Source organism: Triturus cristatus, chromosome 11 (assembly GCF_964204655.1).
Source record: "Triturus cristatus chromosome 11, aTriCri1.1, whole genome shotgun sequence".
NCBI classification, from domain to species: domain Eukaryota; kingdom Metazoa; phylum Chordata; class Amphibia; order Caudata; family Salamandridae; genus Triturus; species Triturus cristatus.
Genome location: NC_140594.1, coordinates 1,144,785,955 through 1,144,809,709, shown reverse-complemented (window position 1 = coordinate 1,144,809,709; position 23,755 = coordinate 1,144,785,955). Strand labels below are relative to the sequence as shown.

The 23,755-nt window shown below is 48.2% G+C and overlaps 1 protein-coding gene across 1 annotated transcript in view; it reads left to right on the top strand.

Annotated features, from left to right (window-relative positions):
- Positions 1-23,755, top strand: part of LOC146788598 (tenascin-X-like) — a 694,637-nt gene that overhangs the window by 255,328 nt on the left and 415,554 nt on the right. Inside the window, exons 20-21 of the mRNA XM_085633173.1 lie at positions 18,085-18,158; positions 18,690-18,951. Of these exons, the coding sequence (XP_085489299.1) occupies positions 18,085-18,158; positions 18,690-18,951 (336 nt within the window). The remainder of the gene's footprint in view (positions 1-18,084; positions 18,159-18,689; positions 18,952-23,755) is intronic.

Below are 23,755 nucleotides of genomic sequence, written 5' to 3'. Positions count from 1 at the left end.
GAGTCACCTGCAAACACCAGCTCGGATCGGGCTGTGTAACATGCATGTGAATCTAGAAGTGGCTGCAGCGTGAGTTGTCATTTATGCATTACCTCAACATGTGGTCAGTGAGGCATCAGAGTGAGGCATTGTGTAGTGTTGAGACAACTTGTGCAAAAAACGGAGCGACAACAACGAACCTGCGAAGGCGAAGCCAGGAGGCGGCATTGAAAAAGAACAAGTGACTGTTAGTCACTCACAACCGACATACATGGAGAGGGCGAGCTCAGAAGAAACATGTCACAAAAGCAGCGGAAGGGACAGAACTTTTAGGGGCTTTACATCACGGTGAACACTACAGGAGCCTTCCTGTACACACAGGGTCGCCCCAGTGCCTGCAAAGTGCGCTGCGGGTGGACACAGGGGGTGCTTGGTGGAGGAGTTGATGTCGGGAGGGGAGCAGGAAAGGAAAGAAAGAACAACTACCGGTCAGGGGTGTGACTGTGTCAAGAGCACAAAGGGACGTAACTACCGGTCAGGGGTGTGACTGTGTCAAGAGCACAAAGGGACGTGTACCGGTGGAACAGGTTCGGGTGGGAGGACAACTTCACCTGTGACTTCGACCTTGTCATGAAGAGAACTCCCGGCTGCAACAAAAATCTCACCGTGTCTTGAGGGGGCGGGGTCTCGTGTCAGAAATACTTAAGATGCACTTTTGCCCCCACCCCGGGCCTAGGATTTAAGAAAAAACTTGCTGAGGCTGGTGCCGAGGCCCTGGGGTGTTTTCACACCCATTAATGGACGTCAGCAGTTGAAAGCCTCCCAAAACCAGTTGAAATCCACTGTTTCCAGTGGTTTTTAGCTAGTTTTTCCTGCCACTGTCACTTTTCGACCCTGTGATGGAAGTCGATATCGTGTGTCACACGGTGGTACCGTGTGAGTTGGCAGATCTAACTCCAGGGTCCAGTTACATCTTAAGTATTTTGAGTGCCCTGGGCCACTTGTATTTTGTGGGCCGTTTTTAGGTCTCGCCTAGCAATGCAGCGCATGTGCTGCATGCCTTGGCGAGATCTATTGTTGTTGATTTTTTGTCGGAAAGGGGACAGGACATGTGCACGCCTGCAGAGGACAGGAGTTGTGCATGCGCACGCACATCTCCTACCCCGCGCTTTCACTCTCACAGCGACAGCTTGTTTTTAAAGGTACAGGTTACACGTAGTTTAACCTGTAGCCTGCTACAACGCGTGCAAAAAGATTACTTTTTCACATAATCTTTTGGAAAGAAGCGTTTCTTCCCTGTCCTCGTAATGCCCCTCCCCACCATGTGTGTGGGTGCTGCTTCATCGATGCAGCCCTCGGACACCCCCCAAACTGTACTTTTTGTCCCCCCCAAGGAAAATGTTTGTGAGTAGCCATGGCCTCCAGACTGTCCTGTTTCTGATAGTCCTACATTCAGAAGTTCCTCACGTTCCAGAACATTCAAACTTTTTCGTCTAAAAATGACATTCCTACAGAACTAAAAAGAATACAACACTGCCTTCTAGCGGAGAACTGGAAATCGCATGGAGGATAAAAGTGTATTTTTTCGAAAACCCACTCCACAAACACTTAATCGCCTCTACCATTTAAATGTCACTAGAGACTCCCTCACTCAGAAATAGATAATAAAACCAGCACATGTGCACCTTTCCTCACAAGCACGAAAAGCCCCTCTGCATTGCAACCGCCCACCATAGCTGTACAGAATGGCTCAGTGGCATCGCCAATATGGGACAAGCATTTGCAATGCAATAGGTCTCGCATTTGTGAGAGTGTCCTGCAGTAAAAGTGGATACTATCTGGTTTATGTTCCCTGCGTGTACGCTGCACTATCCTACACACGCCTGCAACATGTTTAAACATGTCTGAAGGGGCTCTTAGTGGAGGGCTTTTCCACATTTTTTCAGAAGACCCTTAATTTTACGGAGATCACTCGTAGGACATGAGTTGTGACCAAGTGCTGCAAACTAGATTGTGCTGTCTGGAGAAGCTAAGGGGAGACTCCACGTATCAAATGGATAATAGTGTTAAGAAGGAAAAACAACTGAAGGACGTCGGCATCTGCTACTTGGAACATGACCGTGGTGGGAGGGAGGGGGCGGGGGGGTTGAAGGAAAATATGGTGGGGGATAAGGTACAAGACTTCATGCAAGTCGCGTCATATTGTTATCTTTTGTTTTGTTTTCTGTTATGCTTTGTTTTATGTTGTTAGGTTTTGTTTTATGTTATCTTTTGTTTTGTGATGTTATGTTTTGCATTATGTTATGTTTTGTGTTATGGAATGTTGTGTTATGTTATCTTTTGTATTACGTTATGTTGTATTATGTTATGTTGTTATGTTATGTCTTATGTTCTGTTATGTATTTTTTGTGTTATGTTTGTATTCTGTTAGGTTTGTATTATGTTGGTATTATGGTTTGTGTTGTGCTATGTTTTATGTTATGCTATATTATGTTATGTTTTGTGTTATGCCATGTTATGTTTAGTGTTGTGTTACGTGGTATATTGTGTGTTATGTGCTATGTTATTCTTTGTGTCATGGTATTTTATGTTTTGTGTTATGTTATGTTTCATGTTATATGCTATGTTTTTGTCATGTTGTGTTATGTATGTTTTTGCTATGTTACGTTTTGTGTTATGTATTGTTAGGTTATGTTATTTTTTGTGTTGTGCTATATAACATTTTCAGCGACATTCCCCAGATGTGGTGCTATACGGTGTAACACTCCTTCGAGGCCCTTTAATCTTGTTAAAAAAGGCCTTCTCCTGAACTCTAGCGTTCTAAAAGTGCTCAACATTCTAGGAGCCTGGAGGCAGAGGGGAAGAACTGAAACATGGATACTGTGGCCTGCATAACAGGCGGCCTTTCTGGAGACTTCTGCATTGTCTGTGTAACATGTGATGGTCCTTCTGGGATGTGAACAGTGCAGGGTTGTGGTGCACCCATGGGCAAGGCAGCATCTGTCAGCAACCTTTCTAGGTCTGGCGTGAGGGCGCTGCTTCATTCAAAGACATGTTGCTATCAATCCTCCTACATGTGCGTGGGTGGTCTCTGGCTTCCGCCAGTGGAGTTTCTGTTAAGAAATGTCTTTATTTATCAAAATGACGGCAGACAACAAAGTTCAGTTGGAACAGAAGTTTATTCAACCTCTCCGCTTCCAGTACAAACGATCAATGCCTAACATTTCCCCTAACGCTCACCACCACCCGAGACACCCTGTTTGAACCACAACACTCCGCGTGGTCTCCACGAGCAAGATGCAAGATTGCTCGTGGACACCACGCGCCATGAATGAATGCGTATGCAACACATCTCCCCCCCTTTATTTATTTTTTTATTATTTTTTTTTTACAATATTATTCGTCAAACTAAACCATAATGTAATCTTTAAACCTTCCCGGACAATGGTGTTCACGTTTTCTTCTAGACAAATCCATTCCCCAATGAGAACACCCTGGTTGTTGATCATATCTCATATCATTGTGCACATTCTCCAATCGTGTGTTATTTTTAACATTCCTACATGAAAAGTCATTGCTTACATCATCCAAACACATGTCATTGGATGCATTTCCAGATGGTTGAATAGAACCCTTAAACACAGATACTCTGCTCAAATTCCAAACACTTCCACCCTCTATTCTCACCGCATTGCTGAAAACTTGTACAACCCTCTTTGGGTCTGACCAGCTTTGGGAACCCTTAAGAACATTCTCTTTCCTCTTTATGCGAACCAGATCATCCACTCCAATTTTTTGTGTGCTCATTGGACCTCGCTTCTGGTCCATAACTTCTTTCATTTTTTTTTTATACTCACTGACCCTTTGTCTAACTACATTGTAGTCAACAGCAACCAACTTCTTGTCATCCATACCCTTCTTTAACCACCACGGAACCAAACAAGTGCTGGGTTTCCGTCCTCTCAAAAGTTCAAAGGGACTGATTAAAGTTACTGAATTAGGAGATGTCCTATATGCCAGTAGCATGGACTGTAAAGCATTGCTCCAATTGAGTCCACCCTTAACGGCAAGTTGAATCGCTTCCTTCACCACACGATTAAAACGTTCCACCTGACCATTAGACTCTGGATGGAATACTGAAATTCTCCTATGAGTTATGCCACATTTTCCAAAAAATGACTCTATTTCTCTGCTAATAAACTGGGGACCATTGTCTGTGACAATCTCCTGAGGAATACCTTCCCTACAAAATATACCATCAAGAAATTCAAGGACACTTTGTGACGTAACTTCTTTAACCATCTTGATTTCAGGCCATTTGGAAAAATAATCAATTAAAACAATTCCAAAGCATTTATCCTTGGGCAAAACATGAAATGGACCAATGATGTCGAGCCCTAGTTTCCTCCATGGCCCAATAGGATATTCCACAGGACACGACTCAACTCTTAAAGGCACCGCAGATTTATCACTATTTGAACATTTATCACATTTGCGTACAAAATGTTCAACAGCAGAATCAATGCCAGGCCACCAAAATGCCTCCCTTATTCGCCTTCTAGTAAATGAAACTCCTAAATGTCCCTCATGGCTAATTTCCATAATGGTTTTCCTAAGAAAAAAAGGGGGAATTATTCTGTCCATCCTCATAACCAACCCATTCTCAATGGCCAATTCATCATGGACTTTGGAATAGCTCATCATATCACCAGATAATTTTCTTTCTTCCGGCCATCCCTGCACAATGTAATTCTTAACATTGCTCAATTCACTGTCATTTCTCATTGCTTCCATCCAAACTTTTTCATCCAAACTCGCCTTATCACCATGTAAAAGGTTGATATCATGTGTTGTGAAAGCAACCTCACAATCATCCTCCTGATAATCCTTATCACTATCCAAAGGCAACCTGGACATGCAATCCGCATGCATATTCGCTTTCCCCTGGACATATTCAATGTGAAAGCGAAAAGATTGTAACCTTGATGACAGTCTAGCTAACCGTGCAGACATGGATCTACCACCACCAGGAGACATTAGAAAAACTAACGGTTTGTGATCAGTTTTTATTATGAAATCGTTCCCCCACAAGAAACTTCTAAAGTGTTCTGCTCCCCATACGCAAGCAAGTAACTCTCTTTCAATGACAGAGTAATTCTTCTCTGCATCTCTCAACACCCTGGACGCATATGCCACAATCCATTCACTAGAGTTATCTTTCTGCATTAAAACACCACCCAGACCTAGATTACTTGCATCTACCATAACTATGCATTTTTTTCCTGGAACAAACGGTCTTAAGCAGGGTGCAATGACTATGAATGCCTTCAATTTCCCAAACGCCTCAGTCATGTCATTTGTCCACACAAACTTTGCATTTTTTTTTAACAAACACCTGAACGGTTCAGTCTTCATGGAATAATTAGGAATAAATTTGGCATAAAATTCAATCAATCCAAGAAAAGCAACCAACTGTTCCTTCGAGGACGGTAGAGGAGCGTTAGTAATGCTCTCAATGTGCTTATGTTTCGGTTTAATCCCCTTTCCACTGATGGTGTGTCCTAAATAATCCACTTCCTTAGCTTTTATTTTGCATTTATCTAACCGAAGAGTGAGGCCTTTTTTTGCTAAAGCTGCAATAACGCTATGTAAATTCTTATCGTGCTCCTCATCATTCTTCCCAAAAACTAAGATGTCGTCTTGGAAAGCAATGGCTCCTGACAGCCCTTCCAGAGTTTCTTTCATCAACCTCTGGAAAACAGAGGCAGCACTAGCCAACCCAAATGGCATGCGATGATACCTGAATAGACCTTCAGGTGTGATAAACGCCGTATAATTTTTTGAGCTGTCAGACAGAACTACCTGGTGGTACGCGCTTGCCAAATCAATGCAGGAGAATACTTGCGCATCAGATAGAGTGGATACCATCTCATGCAAATTAGGAAGAGGGTGTGCATCTACCCAAATAACTTGGTTCAAACTGCGCAAGTCCACACATAATCTAAGTTCCCCTGAAGATTTGACTGAAATTACGATGGGAGAAACCCACGGGGAAGATTCAATAGGTTCAATGATGCCATCATTACACAGTTTTTTTAACATACTCTTCAATTTATCCCTGTATGACAATGGGACATTTCTTACTTTTTGACGTACAGGAATGGCATTCTCATGGAGTTTGATTTCATGTTCAAACCCTTCGTATTTCCCAAGCTTACCACTGAAAACACTAGAGAATTCCTTAATGAGCTCACCCACAGTGACCGACCCATGGTGAACTCCATGGTCAACAACAAAGACTGGGGGATTGGCTCTAGGGTCAAGTTTGATGCTTAATTCATGTTGATGTGGCCACCCTAAAAGTGATTTCCCTGACCTTGCCACATAAATTTTGCTGTAAGTTTGCCGTCCTGCGAATTTTATGTTCGCATGAAAATATCCAACCAAATCAATCTTGTGCCCTGTGTAACCGCCCGGAGAAACATCGGGGTCACTAAGTTCCCTTTTTGGCCAGTTATCCTCGAAAACCTTCAAAGAAATAATAGAATACCAGGCGCAAGAGTCAACCAAAAATCTCAAAAAAACGCCATCCACACTGATGAGACAAGAAGGAAATTTCGAAACATTGTCATCACTACATACATTAATTACTGTGTTAATTTCATTTTCATCATTGTCATAGGACGGTTCATAATCATCAGAAAACTGTATGTAATTTACTTTCTTTGTGGGTGTTTTGCAAAACCTACTGAAATGACCTTTCCTATTACATTTAGAACAAACTTTCTCAATAGCAGGACACCCTTTGAAATTCGCTAGATGGTTATTGCTTCCACACCTGAAACAAAGTAATGATGAATTATGTTTCTCAACTCTAGAATTTGGATACTTAGGCTTGTTCCCATTTTTCCCAAAATTCTCAGATCTTTGAGTAACAAATCTTTTTTGTTTGTCACTATCTTTTAACTCTTTGTTGACACTGAATACATCTGTTTTCTCATTTCCTCTAATTTCTTTCACGAACTCTTCAGAGTGTTCAATAGATTTTGCAATATCAATAGCTGCATTTAATGATAAGTCAGATGTTGACCATAGTTTTTCTTGAACTTTCTTGCTGTTTGTACGCATTAAAATTTGATCTCTTAGTACTTGTTCGTATGATATTTTCTCAAATTTGCAAGAAGCTGCCAACGATCTGAGTGCTGAGACATAGTCTTCAATGGATTCATCGCTGCGTTGTTTGCGGGAGTAAAAGATAAATCTTTCCATCACTACGTTTTTTTTTTTCCCAAAACGTATGTTAAGCTGTGTCGAAGCGTACTGGTAAACATTAATTCTCCCTGGGCTAATTAACGCAGGTAACGTTTGAAATTCTTTTAAGCCAAATCCACCTAAACAGTGTTTTAACAGTGACAATTTCCTTTCTGGTTCACAGTCCTCGCCTTCTAAAACCTCCACATATGCCAAAAATACTGGCATGGGAGGATCGCCTGATGATGATAGAAATGAAGGGGGAGGTACGATGCCAGACATATTGTACTATAAATGGTAAATAAACTATAAATTTTAACTATAAATTTTACATGTACAATGGTTGTTATTCTGAATATCAAAGACTTATGGTACCGAAATTATTATGCGCCCCAACCTTACTTTCAGTAACTGAAGCTGAATTTTCTTGCTTTAAGTCTCGGTTCTTTGTGTTGAATCAGGCAATCCAAGGACAAGATTATATTTACTATCCTTCGCGATGACACAATGCTGAATTTGCACGGGTATGTCGTCTCGTTTGCTTTTGTTGAATCTGGTAATCCATAAACAAGGTCACATTTACAGACTCGACGAAACACAACGTTACGCGCTGATGCAGTGTGCGCATGCGCATCAAAGCTGGGAAAATCCAAAAGGAACAAATCCAGGATTCCTCTGCAATGGTAAGTAAAATATCTCTTCTTTCTTTTTTTTTCTTTTTTTTGTTGAAATCCTTGTTTTTCCTTAAGGTAATCACTTCCTTATTGCCTTTGTTTACACGATTCCGCGCTGTATTCAAAACTCTTAAACAGCGTAGAACAGGTTAAGTATTCGTTGAAATACCTCAGCTGCCGACACCCCTTGTAATCCAAGGAATACTTGAAGTTGTTTAAGTCATCCTTTTCAAACCGCTCCTTCCGATGTCAGTTTCATCTGGGCAGAATAGTTCCTCTAAATGACTTTCTTCTTTCAGCATGTATAGGCGGTCCATCCCACTCTCATCGCCAATGTTAAGAAATGTCTTTATTTATCAAAATGACGGCAGACAACAAAGTTCAGTTGGAACAGAAGTTTATTCAACCTCTCCGCTTCCAGTACAAACGATCAATGCCTAACATTTCCCCTAACGCTCACCACCACCCGAGACACCCTGTTTGAACCACAACACTCCGCGTGGTCTCCACGAGCAAGATGCAAGATTGCTCGTGGACACCACGCGCCATGAATGAATGCGTATGCAACAGTTTCCACTTATAACTTCATGCCTTTGCCTCTTTGAGGTTTCACTCACATCTTATGGCGTGCAGGCACCCAATGCACGAGGGACTCTTTTACATCTCAGAATTACACTGAATCATCACACCTAAAACTCGATATCTCATAGATGCATTTTATATGTCAAACAACCATTTTTTTTGTTTTTTTATTGTTCACTGCAGCAGGCATTTTAAAGCAAGCATATTTGAGCTGGGACTTCAATTTGCAAGCCAGACCGAGTGGGATAACGTGATCTGGCTGAGCTCAGTCTGCAACCATTGTGAGCTGGCTTCCAGAGAGCTCATCCTAGCCCCTTGTGAAAGAGGCTCCTGAATTTATTAAGAGCAGGGATGTAAGTATTATGCAATTAAAAACAAAGAGGCGAGCATCATGCAGTCCCTCTTCTCACTGTATATTATATAACCATTTAAAGCACTGCATTTACTCTAAAGGCAGTTCCTTTAAACAGAAAGTGAGAATTCAAAAATTAATTGATCACACAGTATGTAATGGAAGGACTCCAGACCACCCTCCCCCTTGGTATGTCCTCACATGTGCGTGACTTTAAACCTACAAAAACAACAGAACACATCCCAGTGTTCCGTTCTACCTCTGGATTAACCAGCGGGGGCCGCGTTGCGGTATTTGCCACTAGCGCGCATCGCTGAAATAATGAGCCGACTCTGTATGATAGTTGGGCGCGAACTGCCCAAGTTCGCCCGCCCCTTTATTTTTATACACACGCGCCCACGTCCGTCGACGTGAGCGTAGGTTGCGCAAATACGACCGCGCTCTAGCCAGAGGCTAAAGCGCTAACTGTAACATCCCTCTACAACTCGGTCCTTGACAACAGTTCAAACATTATTCAGCGGCATCACTTACTTGGCACGCAAAGTCTCTTAGCCGGCTGCTGGGCCTGGGGTTTTCTCTCAGCACATACCTCGAGTTCCCCCGATGGGCCGGGGTTCGGGTTGTTGGTGATGCCCTTTTCCCGGACTCACCATCAGGGCTCTCACTATCAGGGCTCTCAGTGTATTCGGGTTCGACCCGGGGCCGCCCTGGGGGATGGGGCTGGGCGAGCTGGCTGGGGGAGCCCCTGGGTCGTGTTCTTCCCCGACCTCAGTAGTTCCATAGTCGTCAGAGGGGTTCCTCACCACTTTGAACCACGATATGTTCCGGGTGACTAGTTCTCCTCCTCGTCATGCAGTCACCATAGTTCCTTGCTTGTCGACCACTCTCCAGTAGCCCTTCTCATACGTCGTCTTGAATGTCCCTCCGGGCCGTGGTTCTCTGAGAAGTACTAGATCTCCGGCTTGGACCTCTCTGGGCGCAGCTCTCCGCGCCTCACTGACTTTGGCATTTCGCTCTTGGTGCCTCTCGAACGCCCTCTCCTCGTCGAAGGGCGGGGCTGTCCAGCCTGGAGCAACTGGTAGCCCGTCTCTACAAGCCCCGTTGAACATCAAGGCCCACGGTGCTTGGCGGGTTGAGCAGTGGGGGGTGCTGCGATATTCTCCCAGAAACCGCTGCAATTCTCGCTCCGGGTCTAGTTGTTCGGACATCGCGATGCGCATTGTTTTATTGAGGGTGCACATGAGCCGCTCTACCTCTCCATTGGCTTGTGGCCACTGGGGGGTGATTCGCCGATGGCGGATGCCGTGCGATTTTAAAAACTCTTCGAACTCGTGTCCTTGGAATGGGGGTCAATTGTCACTTCGCAGTTCCTCTGGGCACCCGAACATTCCGAACACCATTTCCAGTGCTGGGCCTACGTGTGTGAAAGCGGTGGATGGCAATGCTTCGGCTATCGGGTACTTCGAGTGGCTGTCGATGATTACTAGCGTGACTCGTCCGTCGGGCAGGCTCCCGAAGTCCACACTGATTTTTTTCCCACGGGCATCGGCCGTGTTCCTCGGTTATGATGGGGGCTGGCGGCTGGGCTCCGCTGGTTATCTGGCATGCCTGGCAGCTGCGAACTGCATCATCTACAAACTCATCCATGCTCGGAAACCAGACTTTCTCCCTCATTCGAGCTTTCATCTTTTCCGTCCCTTGATGTCCTTTGTGCGCTAGCTGTGTTGCTCGTGTCCTGAGGGCGGCTGGAATGACAATTCTGGAGCCTCGTAGGATGAGTCCTCCTCTGGTCACACTTAGCTTATGTCGTATCCTCCACATGTGTTGGAGGTCATTCCTCTCTTCTCTAGTCCATGAATTAGCTGTTTGTAGAAATTGCTGCCAGGTTCCCTCTAGGATTGTGTTTTTAACCTTGACCATCACGGGGTCTTGTTCGGCTGTTTCCAAGATCTCCTCTAATGTCAATGCCTGGGGACATGTCAGGGCAGCCACCATGTCCAAGTGACCTTCTGCCTCTTCTTCTTCATCCATCGGCGTAGGCCTGCTACCGGTCTCGGGGTGCCGGGATAGAGAGTCCGCCGGATTTCGGGATCCTGGCCTGTATATTACGCTGAGGTGGTACTGTTGGAGGTTGATGGCCCATCGTTCTATCCTTGGAGGCGGGTGTGGCGCCGTTCCTCGGAAGAGTGGCACTAACGGTTGATGGTCTGTCACCACTGTGAACGGGTGTCCGCACACATACAGATGGAAGTGACGGCACCTCCACCGGATCGCCAGGGCTTCACGCTCAATTTGTGAGTATCGTTTCTCCGTGTCCGCTAGGGCCTTGCTGGCGTACGCTAAAGCTGCTCACTGCCCTGGTCCTTGCTCTTGCGTCAGGACTGCTCCTAGCCCTACGGGGCTGGTGTCCACTAGGATCTCCGTTTTCTTGCTCGGGTCAAAGTAGACCAGTGTGGTCTGGTCTAAGAGAGCTTCCTTGATCGTTTGGAATGCTGTCTCTTCTGCGACTGTCCACTGCCACATCACATCTGTCTTGGTGAGGTGCCTGAGGGGTTCGGCGAGGGTGGCCAGATTCGGAATAAATCGTCCACAGTAAGTGGCCATACCCAGAAAGCTGCGGACCTCCGCCACTGACGTTGGGGCTGCGGCCGCTTTGATGGCGTGTGACTTCCGGGGGTCCACTTGGATGCCTTCCTTGGTGAAGACGTAGCCGAAGAACTCGATGGTTTGCTGGAACAGCTGGCACTTATCTCGGTGTGGGGTGACGCCATGTTCCTGCAGACGCGACAACGTGGCTCGGACGTGCTTGTAATGCTCATCGACTGTCTTGGAATATATGAGGATATCGTCGCTCACATTTAAGACACCAGGCAGGCCGAGCAGAATGTCTTTGATAGTATTTTGGAAAATCTCTGCTGCCAACGATATTCCGAAATTTAACCGTTTGTATCGTCTCAGTCCCAGATGCGTACTGAACGTGGTAATGTACCGGCTCTATTTCGCTAGGGTGAGCTGGTGGTATCCGGCGTTTAGGTCCAATTTTGAGAACCATCGGGCTCCGTTTAAATCAGACACGATGTCGTCCATGGTAGGTGTGATATGCCTCTCTCGTTTGATGGCCTTGTTTGGGAGGCGCATATCAATGCACAGCCGGATCTTCCTGGGCTGACGGGGTTTCTCAGCGATTACCATTGGCGATACCCACGGTGTGGGCCCTGTAACCTTCTCAATGACTTCCTGTTCCTCTAGCCTCTGGAGTTCTTCCTCGACTAGCGGGCGTAGGTGGAACGGTATCCGCCGGTGTCGGAGAGCTGTTGGTGTTACTGAGGGGTCAATGTGGAGGCGTATTGGCGGCCTTTTGATCTTCCCCAGCCCTGAGAATAGGCTTTTGAATGTCTCCAGCAGGTCTTTGACTTGTTTGTCCTGGACTTTCCTGAGGAACGCAATCAGTCCTAGATCCTCCGCAGCGTGTCCGCTGAGTAGTGTGTCCACTTCTTGGTCAATGACGTGGATGTCGACGACAATTTCCGACTTTTCTGACCGCACTTCCACCGTCATCTTGCCTTTCAGTGGTAGCGGCGTGTCGCTCCCATAAGCGTATATCTTGGCCTTGGATTGTCGGAGTTCAGGTTTTGGTCTGAGACGGTTGTATTGCTGTATGCCCATCACTGTGACGGATGCGCCTGTGTCAATCACTGCGTTAACTTCAGATCCAGCGATCAATACATCACAGCGAGGCTGCGGGCGCCTGGTACTCTTTAGGGCTTTGGTGAACGACACTAGGTATGTTTCCCCTTCATCGTCAGAATCTGTATCTGAGTCTTGGAAACCCCTGGTCCTCTCGCGTCCTGACTTTGGCTGTGACGACAGTGATGTGTGCGATAGTTGCCGCACCATCTTCCTCAGCGGTCCGGCCCGCCTGTTCCCACTTTTCTGCGTCTTCCTCCGACAGACAGATGCGAAATGGTTCTCAATGCCACAGTTCGTGCACGGCTTCCCTCTCGCTGGGCATGCCTTGAGGGGGTGATCTTCATACCCGCAGTAACCACACAGCCTGGCGTGGGCTGATGGTTGCCGGTAACGGGGTCGCTGTGGTCTTTCTTTCGCTCGCACCGCATCCGTTTTCTCCATTTTCACTTCCGCGCTCTTGTCTGTCCCTTTCAACAGGGCCTGGTCCATTTCTTCCGCTCTCGCCGCGGACAGGTCATGTGTCCTGGCCAGGACGAGGATATCATTCATCGGGATGTTAGGTTGACGGAGTATTAATCCTCGTAGTGTCTTGCTCCGGATTCCTAGTATGAGCTGTGCCCTGATTTCTTCCTTGGCCCTGTCCCCTACGAGGTGAGTGTCTGTGAGGGCCCTTAGTCTCGTGTGGAAGGCATCCACTGACTTACCTTCGCACTGCTTTGCTTGGCGGAGCTTGAAATGCTCATAATCTGGATTGACCTGGGGGTCAAAGTGTGCGTTCAGGGCCGCCACCGCCGCACTGTAGTCGTCTGGGTTCCCCGTGTTCGGCAGGTGTTTGAAAAGGAGATACACTTCTTCACCTGTGTAGTATAGGAGGAGGGACCTTTTCACCGCCCCATCTGTCTCCCTGGATCTGATGAAGTAATTTTCCAACCTGCCTAGCCAGGTCTGCCATCGCGGCGCAGCTGTCGTGGGGTCAGCGGCTTCGCTAAATGGGGGTAGCACCCCTGAAGGGGGGTGATGAGGCAGGCCCCTTGCTGGGCCGGCCTGGTCATCGTCGCTCATGGTGGCGCGGAAGCCACGTGCCTGCTGCGGCTGTAGAGGCGTACTGTGTGCCACTGGTCCTCAGGGCCAATTTGCAGGCCACTGCGCCCCGCCCCGCTGCCAGGTGACTACCTGCAGGGTGCTCTGCATGGTGGCCGATAGTGAGGGTCCTCGAGAGGGTAGTGTGGGCCTCCCTTCTCCTGCAGCCGGTGGATGCGCCGCTCAGGTGCAGCTCCGCACAGAAGGAGGGGCAGGGGCCCACCCTCGTCGCCAGTGTTCTGTTCTACCTCCGGATTAACCAGCGGGGGCCGGGGGCCGCGTTGCGGTATTTGCCACTAGCGCGCAGCGCTGAAATAATGAGCCGACTCTGTATGATAGTTGGGCGCGAACTGCCCAAGTTCGCCCGTCCCTTTATTTTTATACACACGCGCCCACGTCCGTCGACGTGAGCATAGGTTGCGCAAATGCGACCGCGCTCTAGCCGGAGGCTAGAGCTCTAACTGTAACACCCAGCAGTTGCCAAACCAAATCTGCTTCTCTTTGTCCAGTCTCCATTTAGGGTTTCGATTCCCATATGAATAATAGTTTCCCAAGCTCCAAGCCTTGAGGACAAAGCACTGGGGCACACGCTCTACTGTTTCCCTAGATTCCTTGATAAGTAAGTGGAATAAGTGAGCAGACCAGTAAGATTCTTCTGTTTAGTCGTAACACAATTCGAACAAATTCAGCATGGAGGCAGTCGACATGTGTTTTGTCCAAAGGGCTTTTTCAAGGCAAGAACAGTGTCCAACTACCAAAATAGTGGTCTAATGCCGAAGGCACATCTGCCGCACTTCGTAGGTCCTCTAAATTGGAAGTCAACTTGTAATGGTTTCCAAAAAATATTACCAATCTTGAAAAAGTATTTATAGCCAACCCGGCTCATGTGGGCACGCCAACCTGGCCCAGGTAGGCACCTCATAAGGGGGTTGCCGCTAAAGTGAAACAGAATCAAGCACCTTTTCCCAGCAGGGACGTGATAAGCCTGCCAACATCCGTAAAGGCTTGAAAACGCCAGATGTAATCCCTTAAGGGAAATGTAGTGTTTGAAACGGCTGTAAAATGGTGAGAACAGAGACGGCTTATTTTGAGCCTCTATCTTGTAAGCAGTGTTGCTGGCATATGTTTATTGTAATTTCTTATTTTCTGATGTTCCTGCACGCTTCCTCTCTGCCTGGAATTTCATGGACAGATAAGCTGTGAGCACCTACAAAAGCCTCAAAACCGCAGAAAATTTGCTAAGTTTTCCAAATCCACAGAGAATTTGGAAATACGTTTTTTCAACAGAAACAATTCTGCTGCAGATTTAGATTGCCAGCATTCCAGCAGTATAACCCAGCCCCCTGAAGCCAATGCTGCTACAGTTTCAGGGTGCTGCTAGGAGACACCGAGACAGTCCCCTCAAGTCACATATGCAGTGGATCAGTGAAGCACTGAGCCAGACTCAAAGGGCTTCCAGACCACAAATGTCTTCCCACTTCCAGTCCCTGCTTCACATGCAGATTCTGAATAAGTGATTTTGAAACTGTTGGGCAAGACCCTCCAGAGGGATGAAGGTGGGGTGTGGACCACTCAAGGGGATGTAAAGGACCAGGAGGAAGGAGTGCGTCTGCCGTGGGCACCTCACCGGTGGCATGAAGTGTCTATGGCATGATACTGATACCTTCAGAACAATGTATGTATGAATGCTTAAGATGAATATCACCGAAATATGTGTAGTGTTAAGTCTGTTAATGCGGCCAATGACGCCTTTCATAAATATTTATTGGGATATACCCAGCACCTTGGGCCTGATTTATACTTTGCCGGACAGGAATTTACTTTGTGACAGGGTAAAGTACTCCGTCACCCTGTGGGCGTACCCACACGCCAATTTTAGAGCTGTCTGCCAGCCCAGCAGACATCTCTGGCATTCATAGGAACCGCGGTCACAGCGGTACCTATAAATGCTTTCAAAGTTTGACAAACAGTGCATCAACCTTTCACATGTGTTTTTTAATTTAAAAAACAAAACTCGAAAGAGAGATTTTGTTTTTTAAAGTAAAAAAAAAATCAAGGACCCCCTTCTCCATCGGAGTTTTCTCCCATGGCGTGAGGGTCCTTTTACTGTTTTCAGTGTCCCTTACCACCAGCTTTTACCTTTTTTTGTTTGTTTTTATTTTGGTACTTATAGAGCGCACGGCCACTCCCAGGAGTGTCCCGGCGCTAGAAAAAAAGGAACCAGTGACAGAACCAAAAACTGAACGCCCCGAAGCCGCTGAGCTATTATGCAAACAGACAAGTTTTTAAGCTGCGTCTGAAACTGAGGAGATCCTGCTCCTGACGCGGAACTGGAGGCAAGCTATTCCAAAGTCGAGAGGCCACCACCGGGAATGATCGTCCACCCAAGCGAGAGCGGAAAAACCTTGGGATCTGTGGCAGTGGCGCACAGTGAAACTGGCCATGTTTTCGCCCAATCTAAAGAGAGCGGGCAGGCACATGGCCAGGCCTCTGATGGCCCTTCCTTCACTGGTTGCCCGGCGTGCTATGCACGGCTCAAGGTTCCAGAAAAAGCTACAGGGTAGTGACTAGCGAGCAGGGCGGCAGTGTGGGCCTGAGAGGCAGGCCTTGGCTTCCTCTGTTGGGACAGGTCAAGTAGCTATAGACTCTAGCAGATGAGCCCATCTCTGACACCTGCCGCCCATCAACTGCTGGCTGGATGGGCTGGTGTGGGTGCTGTGGCACGCGAAGCGGCAGTGGGTGCCAACTGCTGGCTGGATGGGCTGGTGTGGGTGCTGTGGCACGCGAAGCGGCAGTGGGTGCCAACTGCTGGCTGGATGGGCTGGTGTGGGTGCTGTGGCACGCGGAGAGGCAGTGGGTGCCAACTGCTGGGTGGATGGGCTGGTGTGGGTGCTGTGGCACGCGGAGAGGCAGTGGGTGCCAACTGCTGGGTGGATGGGCTGGTGTGGGTGCTGTGGCACGCGGAGAGGCAGTGGGTGCAGGTGAAAGTTCCTACTGTGGAACAAATTACTTTTATTTTTCTGTGTTAAATATCTTTCCAAAATGCATTGAAATATTAGGTTACTTTCAAAGTTGTAAATTACATATATTTATTATGAGAACTTAAAAATAATTTTTTTAATAAATATTCTATGTACATTTTTGGGCAGACCAAAGCAGGTTCCGCTATTTGCCAGGAGTTATGAAATAAATACATCAAGAGAGAAACGCCATGGGTCAGCGTCCACCGTTGCTTCGTATTCTGTAACATCCCTCTGTGCAGCAGTTCGATGCTGCAAGGCAAGGCGTTGCTTTATTGAAGCCTTGCTTTGCAGAGCACGTGTCTCTCCCTTCAGTGCATCCAGAATGCTGGTGAATGCAGGACGCAGAATAGGGAAAACATGGTGCAGAGAGTGAAGAGAGTCTTTTTCTGATATTCTTCAATCACGAAGTAAGAACTGAGGACTTTAAATGAATCGTGCTTCCATGTCACTGTATGATTCGCCCCCGCGTCACGATGCAAGTCTCTGTGGACACCCCAGTGACAGCCTCACCCTCATGCAGTGGCGATGCCGTGTGAGGCCAGCGAGAGGTGACAGGTGTGCACCCCCCTCTTCTCAGTAGCAGGTGGGATGGGCGGGCCCCAGGCGTGTGTGCGCTTGTGCTGAGCTCATGTGCTGCTCTGTGACAGGCAGCAACAGAAGAGCTGCCTGGCCACGCCCAGCCCTTCACCAGGAACCCGGAAGAAAGGCGCCTTCAGTCAGGGAGGCTGACCTCACTCTCTGACTCCGATGACCCTGAAACTCACCAGGCCAGCACTGCGGCACGCGGCATGCCCTGCACTCACTGGGTCAAAGGTAACACAAAGCACAGGGCACTGCCAGTGCAGGTCCCATGGCACTGCCAATCACAGCACCCGGTGAGGTCCCAATGCAAAGAAAGCTTAGGGCAGCAATCAGCACACAGGGTGCAAACTCTGCAACAAAGCGAGGGTCATTTAAGTTTGTAGATGCAGGTGAGCAGGATAATGTGTATCTCTCTGAGGACATTAACTGGTGAAAACACAACCATCAGGACAGTGACACGGGTCCATGTGCAGCAAGGCGGCAGTGTTCCAAGTGCATGCCACACGCGGGGGGAACAACAAACACAGAGGTGCAACAGCCCAAGGGTGGACCACAAAGAGCCCTGGATGCAGCCAGCACTATTGGCCAACTGCTGCTTGGTCACCCGGCCTGAAAGGTCACAGGAAGAAACAAATGAGGGGTGCCAGCCTACGTAAGGGGCGTGGCGCCGTTAGTGGCAACAAAGGGCCCAGACAGGTTAGGAATCCCTTCCGGGTCGCGAGACCCGGAAGGGTGGGGACACAATAACAAACGGACCAGATGTGCGCAGGGAGGATGAGTAGATGACCCAGGAAGTAATTAGACGATGGCGGGGGGTTTAAAAGCGAAAGGGGCGTGAACTTCGCCCTCTTTGTCCGCGGTCCTGCAACAGGGTCGGAGGTCGCGTCGGAGTTGGAGCCGAATCAGCATCGGCGACTGGAGGTGCGACCGGAGCCCGATTTGCAGGTAAGCGGGCCTCACAGTGTGCGAGATGGTCAGCATGGATATGGCATGGCGGGCGATGAATGCTCAAGAGAATGTGGTAGGAAAACGAGGCGAAGCGTACGCAAAGGAAGACGAGCGTGAGTTGGGAGTACGCATGAGGGAGAACGATGCATACCGGTAAGCGAAGGGAGTGTGCATGGGCTAAGGCGGCATGTAAGGAAGCGCATCAGGGCTCAAGTCGGACTCGAAGCAATTCCGCGAACATTCGGAGCGGAAAGCGGAAACTAGTCCGGGTGGGATGAGACGCTAGAGTGATGAGCGGTGACTACGGCACGAAGGAAAGTGAAAAGAAAGTGGAAGCAGGGTGCTAGGTAGTACGATTACCTGAGTCCTGGGACAGCAATTAAGGGATTGGGAATAGGAGCTGGGGAGGCCGATTACGGCGAGCTACAATTATATTATTTTGTTTACAGGTAGAGTTCCTCAAACCCCAAATCACAAGGGAATGAATTGTTAAAAAGCAGATGGTAACATTTTTTGTCTCTTGTTAAGTGCAACATGACTCCAAGACGCGCACAGAAAGGGAAAGGAGCCAAAGCAACAAAGGATGAATACCTTGCATTGACCGAGCTGTTGGAGTTCACCAAGGAGAAGGCAGTGGATTGGTCGTTAAAGACTTTGAAAGAAGGGGCCGGTACAGGTACACAAGAGCAAACAGCGCGAGGCAAGCGGGCAATGCGTACACCAGAGAGGTTCAAGGATGTGCCAATGGACAAACGCAGTAGAACGAATGATGCTCAAGCCACATCCTCAGGTTAGGTAGAGGTTGGAGAGGCGGCAGGAATGGGATCAAACACAGCAGAAATAGGGACCTCGAAAGGGGGAGACAACACTATAAACAATGTTGCGCATGGGGCGAAGATACCTGCATCAATAGTGGAAGCGCCCAAAGAGCAAATGGTCCCTCAAACCACGCCAACATTGGTCGCACAGCCAGGCAGTGGAATAGCGCAGGTGTGGGTTCACTCAGGAGGTGTAGCGCAATCCCCAGGTGTAATAGCGGCAACGTCGCAGGGACAGGCACTGAGTAATTGCGCTGTAGGTTCAATGATTCCCGCAATGGCCTATACGGGGGGGTCAGGGCTAGTAGCTATGGGGCAATCCCCAATGGTGGTAACAGCGCCCTCACAAGGACAAACGCTCAGCAATTGCGTAGGAGCCCCCGTGGGACCCTATCCAGGGACAGTGGGGCCAGGGGCGATGGGGCAACCAACGTTAGCATACAGCCCTCTAATTTATGGATCTGCGTCCATGGCGTTATCGCCCTCGGCCGGTTTCACATGACATGTGCCGGTAGAGACCAAAGAAAAGATTTTGAAAGGGGAATATATAGATGTCTTTGATCTCATAAATGCCGGGGTGGTCCAAGTGAAAATCAGAGTAGGAAAGGAAGGCGAGTATAAGCAGAAGAAGGTATGGGTAGACTGGTCGATGAAAAATTGGATTACTGGACTCGCAATTTACGCGGCTATCATTGCTGAGAAGTACCCGACAGTGGCCCCTCAATTAATTAGTTACATATCCTTAATACATGGGGCGGCGTCTGAATTCCCAGGGACAGGAGGGCTCCAATACGACACCAAGTTTAGGCAAATGAAAGCAGTACACCCAGAGATGGCATGGGATCATCGGGAAATTAATGTATGGCACACAGTATTTTACTCAACATTACCTGTGAATAAGACCAATCAACCCATTCCCAATCAGTCCTTTCGGGGAGACAGGGGGGCGGGAGATAAAAAACAGGCCTGCTGGCAGTTCAATAAGAATGAATGTAACCGAGGCACATCATGCAGATATAAACACTGTTGCTCCTTTTGTGGAGTGTCAGCGCACCCAGAAATGAGATGTTATAAGAAATTGGGAAAGCCAAAAGAACAGCCTGCCCCTACACAACCTAAGGGTCGGCCCCCATTGGCACCCTAGAGGCTTGCCGACACCTATTAAATTGCATGTGCTAACACACCTCCTTAGCAAATATGACAAATTACAAGATGCACAGCTTTTACATAATGGTTTTCTGTCTGGATTTCGCATCCCATCTTCGGCTACCCCAACCGCCGATCCCCCACGCAACCAACGCTCTGTGCTACAAAACATGGAAGTGACTAAGCAAAAAATCGCAAGCGAAGTTGCGCTAGTGAGAGTAGCAGGTCCATTCAAGCAACTGCCGAAGCCGGACCTTATATGCTCACCATTGGGTTGATACCAAAAATGGAGGCAGGAAAATTCCGTTTAATTCACAACTTATCAAGCCCCCCAGGGTTGTCCGTCAACGACAAACTTGATCCAGAACTGTGCACAGTGCGCTATACCACTTTTGATACCGCAATCCACAAGTTGCAGAGGCTAGGTGAAGGAGCGCTGATGGCTAAATCAGATATTGAGGCAGCCTTTTGTCTACTGCCGGTACACCCAGAGGACACCAAGTTTTTAGGTTTCACCTTCAGAGAAGAGTATTTCATCGATCTATGCATGCCAATGGGGTGCTCGATCGCGTGCGCTGTATTTGAGACATTCAGCAGGTTCTTGGAGTGGGCCGTACAACAATTCTTAACCTCAGTTACATCTTATGAGGTGGTACATTTCTTGTTTATGGGACCGCAGGGCTCCCTAGCATGCAGGAAGGCCCTGCTGGGCTTCCAGCACTTAGCAAAAGCTCTGGGCGTGCCATTGGCGGCAGAGAAGACAGAAGGGCCAACTACGCGTTTAACATTCCTAGGCATAGAGATAGACGCTAGAAAAGGTGTATGCAGGCTCCCACAAGAGAAAGTGGCAGCTTTCAAGGCGGCTATTGAAACCTGTTTGTTGGCCTGGAAAGTGACGTTACATCAATTGCAGGTTTTAGTGGGGCAGTTGAACTTTGCACTGCGAGTTATACCAATGGGCAGGGCTTTTTCTAGGAGCATAGCAAGGGCAATGTCAGGGCTGCGTGCCAAGCATCATCATACTAGGCTCTCAGCGGAAGTGAAGAATGACTTAACTATTTGAAAAGAATTCCTAAAAAATGTCAATGGCACAGTGGTTTGGCAAATACCGAGTCGCCCCAATGGCGAATTGGAATTGTTCACAGATGCAGCCGGGAGTGTGGGCTTCGGGGCTATCTTGGGGCGCAGATGGTGCAGGCAACACTGGCCGCAAGAATGGGCATTGTCAGGTCTCACAAGGAATATTACCTTTCTTGAATTCTTCCCAATCATTGTGGCATTGCATCTGTGGGGGGTCAGTTTGGCGAACAGGCATATTGTGTTTTGGTCAGACAGCATGTCAGTGGTGATGGCAATTAACAATCAGAGAGCAAAGTGCACCTGGGTTCTGCGCCTGTTGAAGGAGCTGTTGATGCAATGTTTGCGACGTAATGTACACTTTACTGCCAGACACGTGCCAGGGATAGACAACACAGTCGCTGACGCTTTGTCCCGTTTTAAGTTGGCAGAGTTTCGCTCCCGATGGCCGTAAGCAGACATAGAGATGACGGACTTCCCGGTGGGACTATGGTAGCTTGGTGCCCCACAGCCCCTGAGTTGATAACAGCTTCACTGGCCCCCAAGACCACGAGTATGTGTGAGAGGTCATCGCAGGCATATCAGGTTTTTATGAAGGGATCAGGAGGAATAGAGGAATTGTCACCGTTAAGTATCTTAGAATTCATAGTGCATCAGAAGGCGAGTGGGAAATCTCCAGCAATGATGAGAAGACAATTGTCGGCAATAGCATTCTATGCTGGGTTGAGAGGTGTGGCAGACCCAACAAAAGACCCGAGAGTGAGAAGAGCGATAAAGGGTTCGGAGCGACTGACACCAGGGGCAAAAGACTCTAGGAGACCCATAGACGCAAGCAGATTAACTAACATGCTGGAAATTCTGCCCAGAATTTGCTTTGCACCATACGAGACACAATTATTTAGTGTAGCATATTCTCTAGCCTTTTTTGGGGCATTCAGGATATCAGAGTTACTGCCAGCCTCAAAGACAGACAATGAGGGGGGGCATACGAGTTGAAGATGTGATTCTGACAGGCGAGACTCTACAAGTCATGGTGCGGAGATCAAAAACAGACCCGCTAGGGAAAGGGATTTGGATCCAGCTAAGACCAATGGCAGGGGCGACAAGTTGCCCGGTTAACCTGGCAAGGAATTTCCTGCAAATCAGGCCAAAAGGGGGCGACAGCAGACTTCTATTACATGACGACGGGGTTCCCCTCACCAGATTTCAATTCACTAGAGTGTGCAAGCTAGCTCTGGTAGGCCTGGGGGTGGACACGGCGCAATTTACATCCCAATCATTCTGCATCGGCGCAGCCACGACAGCAGCGGCATTAGGCCTCCCTGATGATATCATTAAGAGAGTGGGCAGGTGGAAGTCGACATGCTTTGAACGTTATATATGCCCCCAGCTAGTATAGGTGCTGGGTGACTGCCCCCCCTGTATGCCAACTCACGTTGATTATGTCCATCTTCAATTTGCTCTAGGTACAACATCCCAGAGGTCCCAAATATGCTGGTGTGGCCCTTCCTTTATACGCAGGGCAGGGCTTGCCTTCAAGGATTCACAGGAAGAGAGAGCGCAGAAGGCGAGAAGGATTGACCACCATTGGGTGGGGGTAGGCGGACAACGTTTAGGGGGGGTGCCCAAGGACTTGCAGGGTGCCATGGCCAGGGGCATGCCGATCCCCGATATCTTAGTAATACATTCAGGGGGCAATGATATGATCCCGGCAGGAAGGAGGGGAGTCAAGGAGGCTTTGTTCTCAGTGCTGGCAGAGGTCAAGAACATTTTGCCCAAAGCGATTTTATTCTGGTCCGAGGTCATACCACGGCAACGTTGGGCGGAAGGGGCGCCTCCGAGGGCTATAAATAAGTCAGTGAGGAGGCTGAATCAGTCGGTGGCGGAAATTTTAAAGGGAACCAGCATCCGGAACATCAGGCACAAGTTGATACAACCAGCAAGGTTAGACCTTTATGCAGTGGATGGAGTACACCTTTCTAAGGCAGGTAATGAGTTGTTCATACAGACGGTGTTAGGAGCCATCGAGGAGGTATTAGATTGAGGAGGGGGGAGGGCGAGTCAGCCAGTGAGCGCCTCGCCCTGTGGCGGGGTCCTGGGCAAGAGAAATGACATGGACTCCATTTGTCGGTGGCTCTTTTAGTACCAGAACAGGTCTTGAAGTCTATCAGGGCTCCGGGCTGGCGAGAGAGGGGGGGCTGACCTGCTGGTGGCTCCGGACTCTCTGGCACTAACCCAGGAAGCCAGCGGTTGTCACAAGAGGGGCAGATTATTTACCTGCGGCTCTGTTGACCGGGGGGCGGTCAGCCTAAGGAGAGCAGGCTATCTTGGTTGGGGCCTGCTGGCACAGCCCGAAGATCAAACCTGAAAATGTATAATCGTTACAGTCAGTTGGAGTGCTGTGGTGTGTTGAAGTAAAATATATTAAAAGATGATCACGCATAAGTAAAGTGGCCAATGGAGTAATTGGCGGATCTGTATTAATAAATGTTTGCACTGTGAAGACCATAAATGACTCAAGTGTTTATATGAGTGGAAGGATGGCGGAGGGGG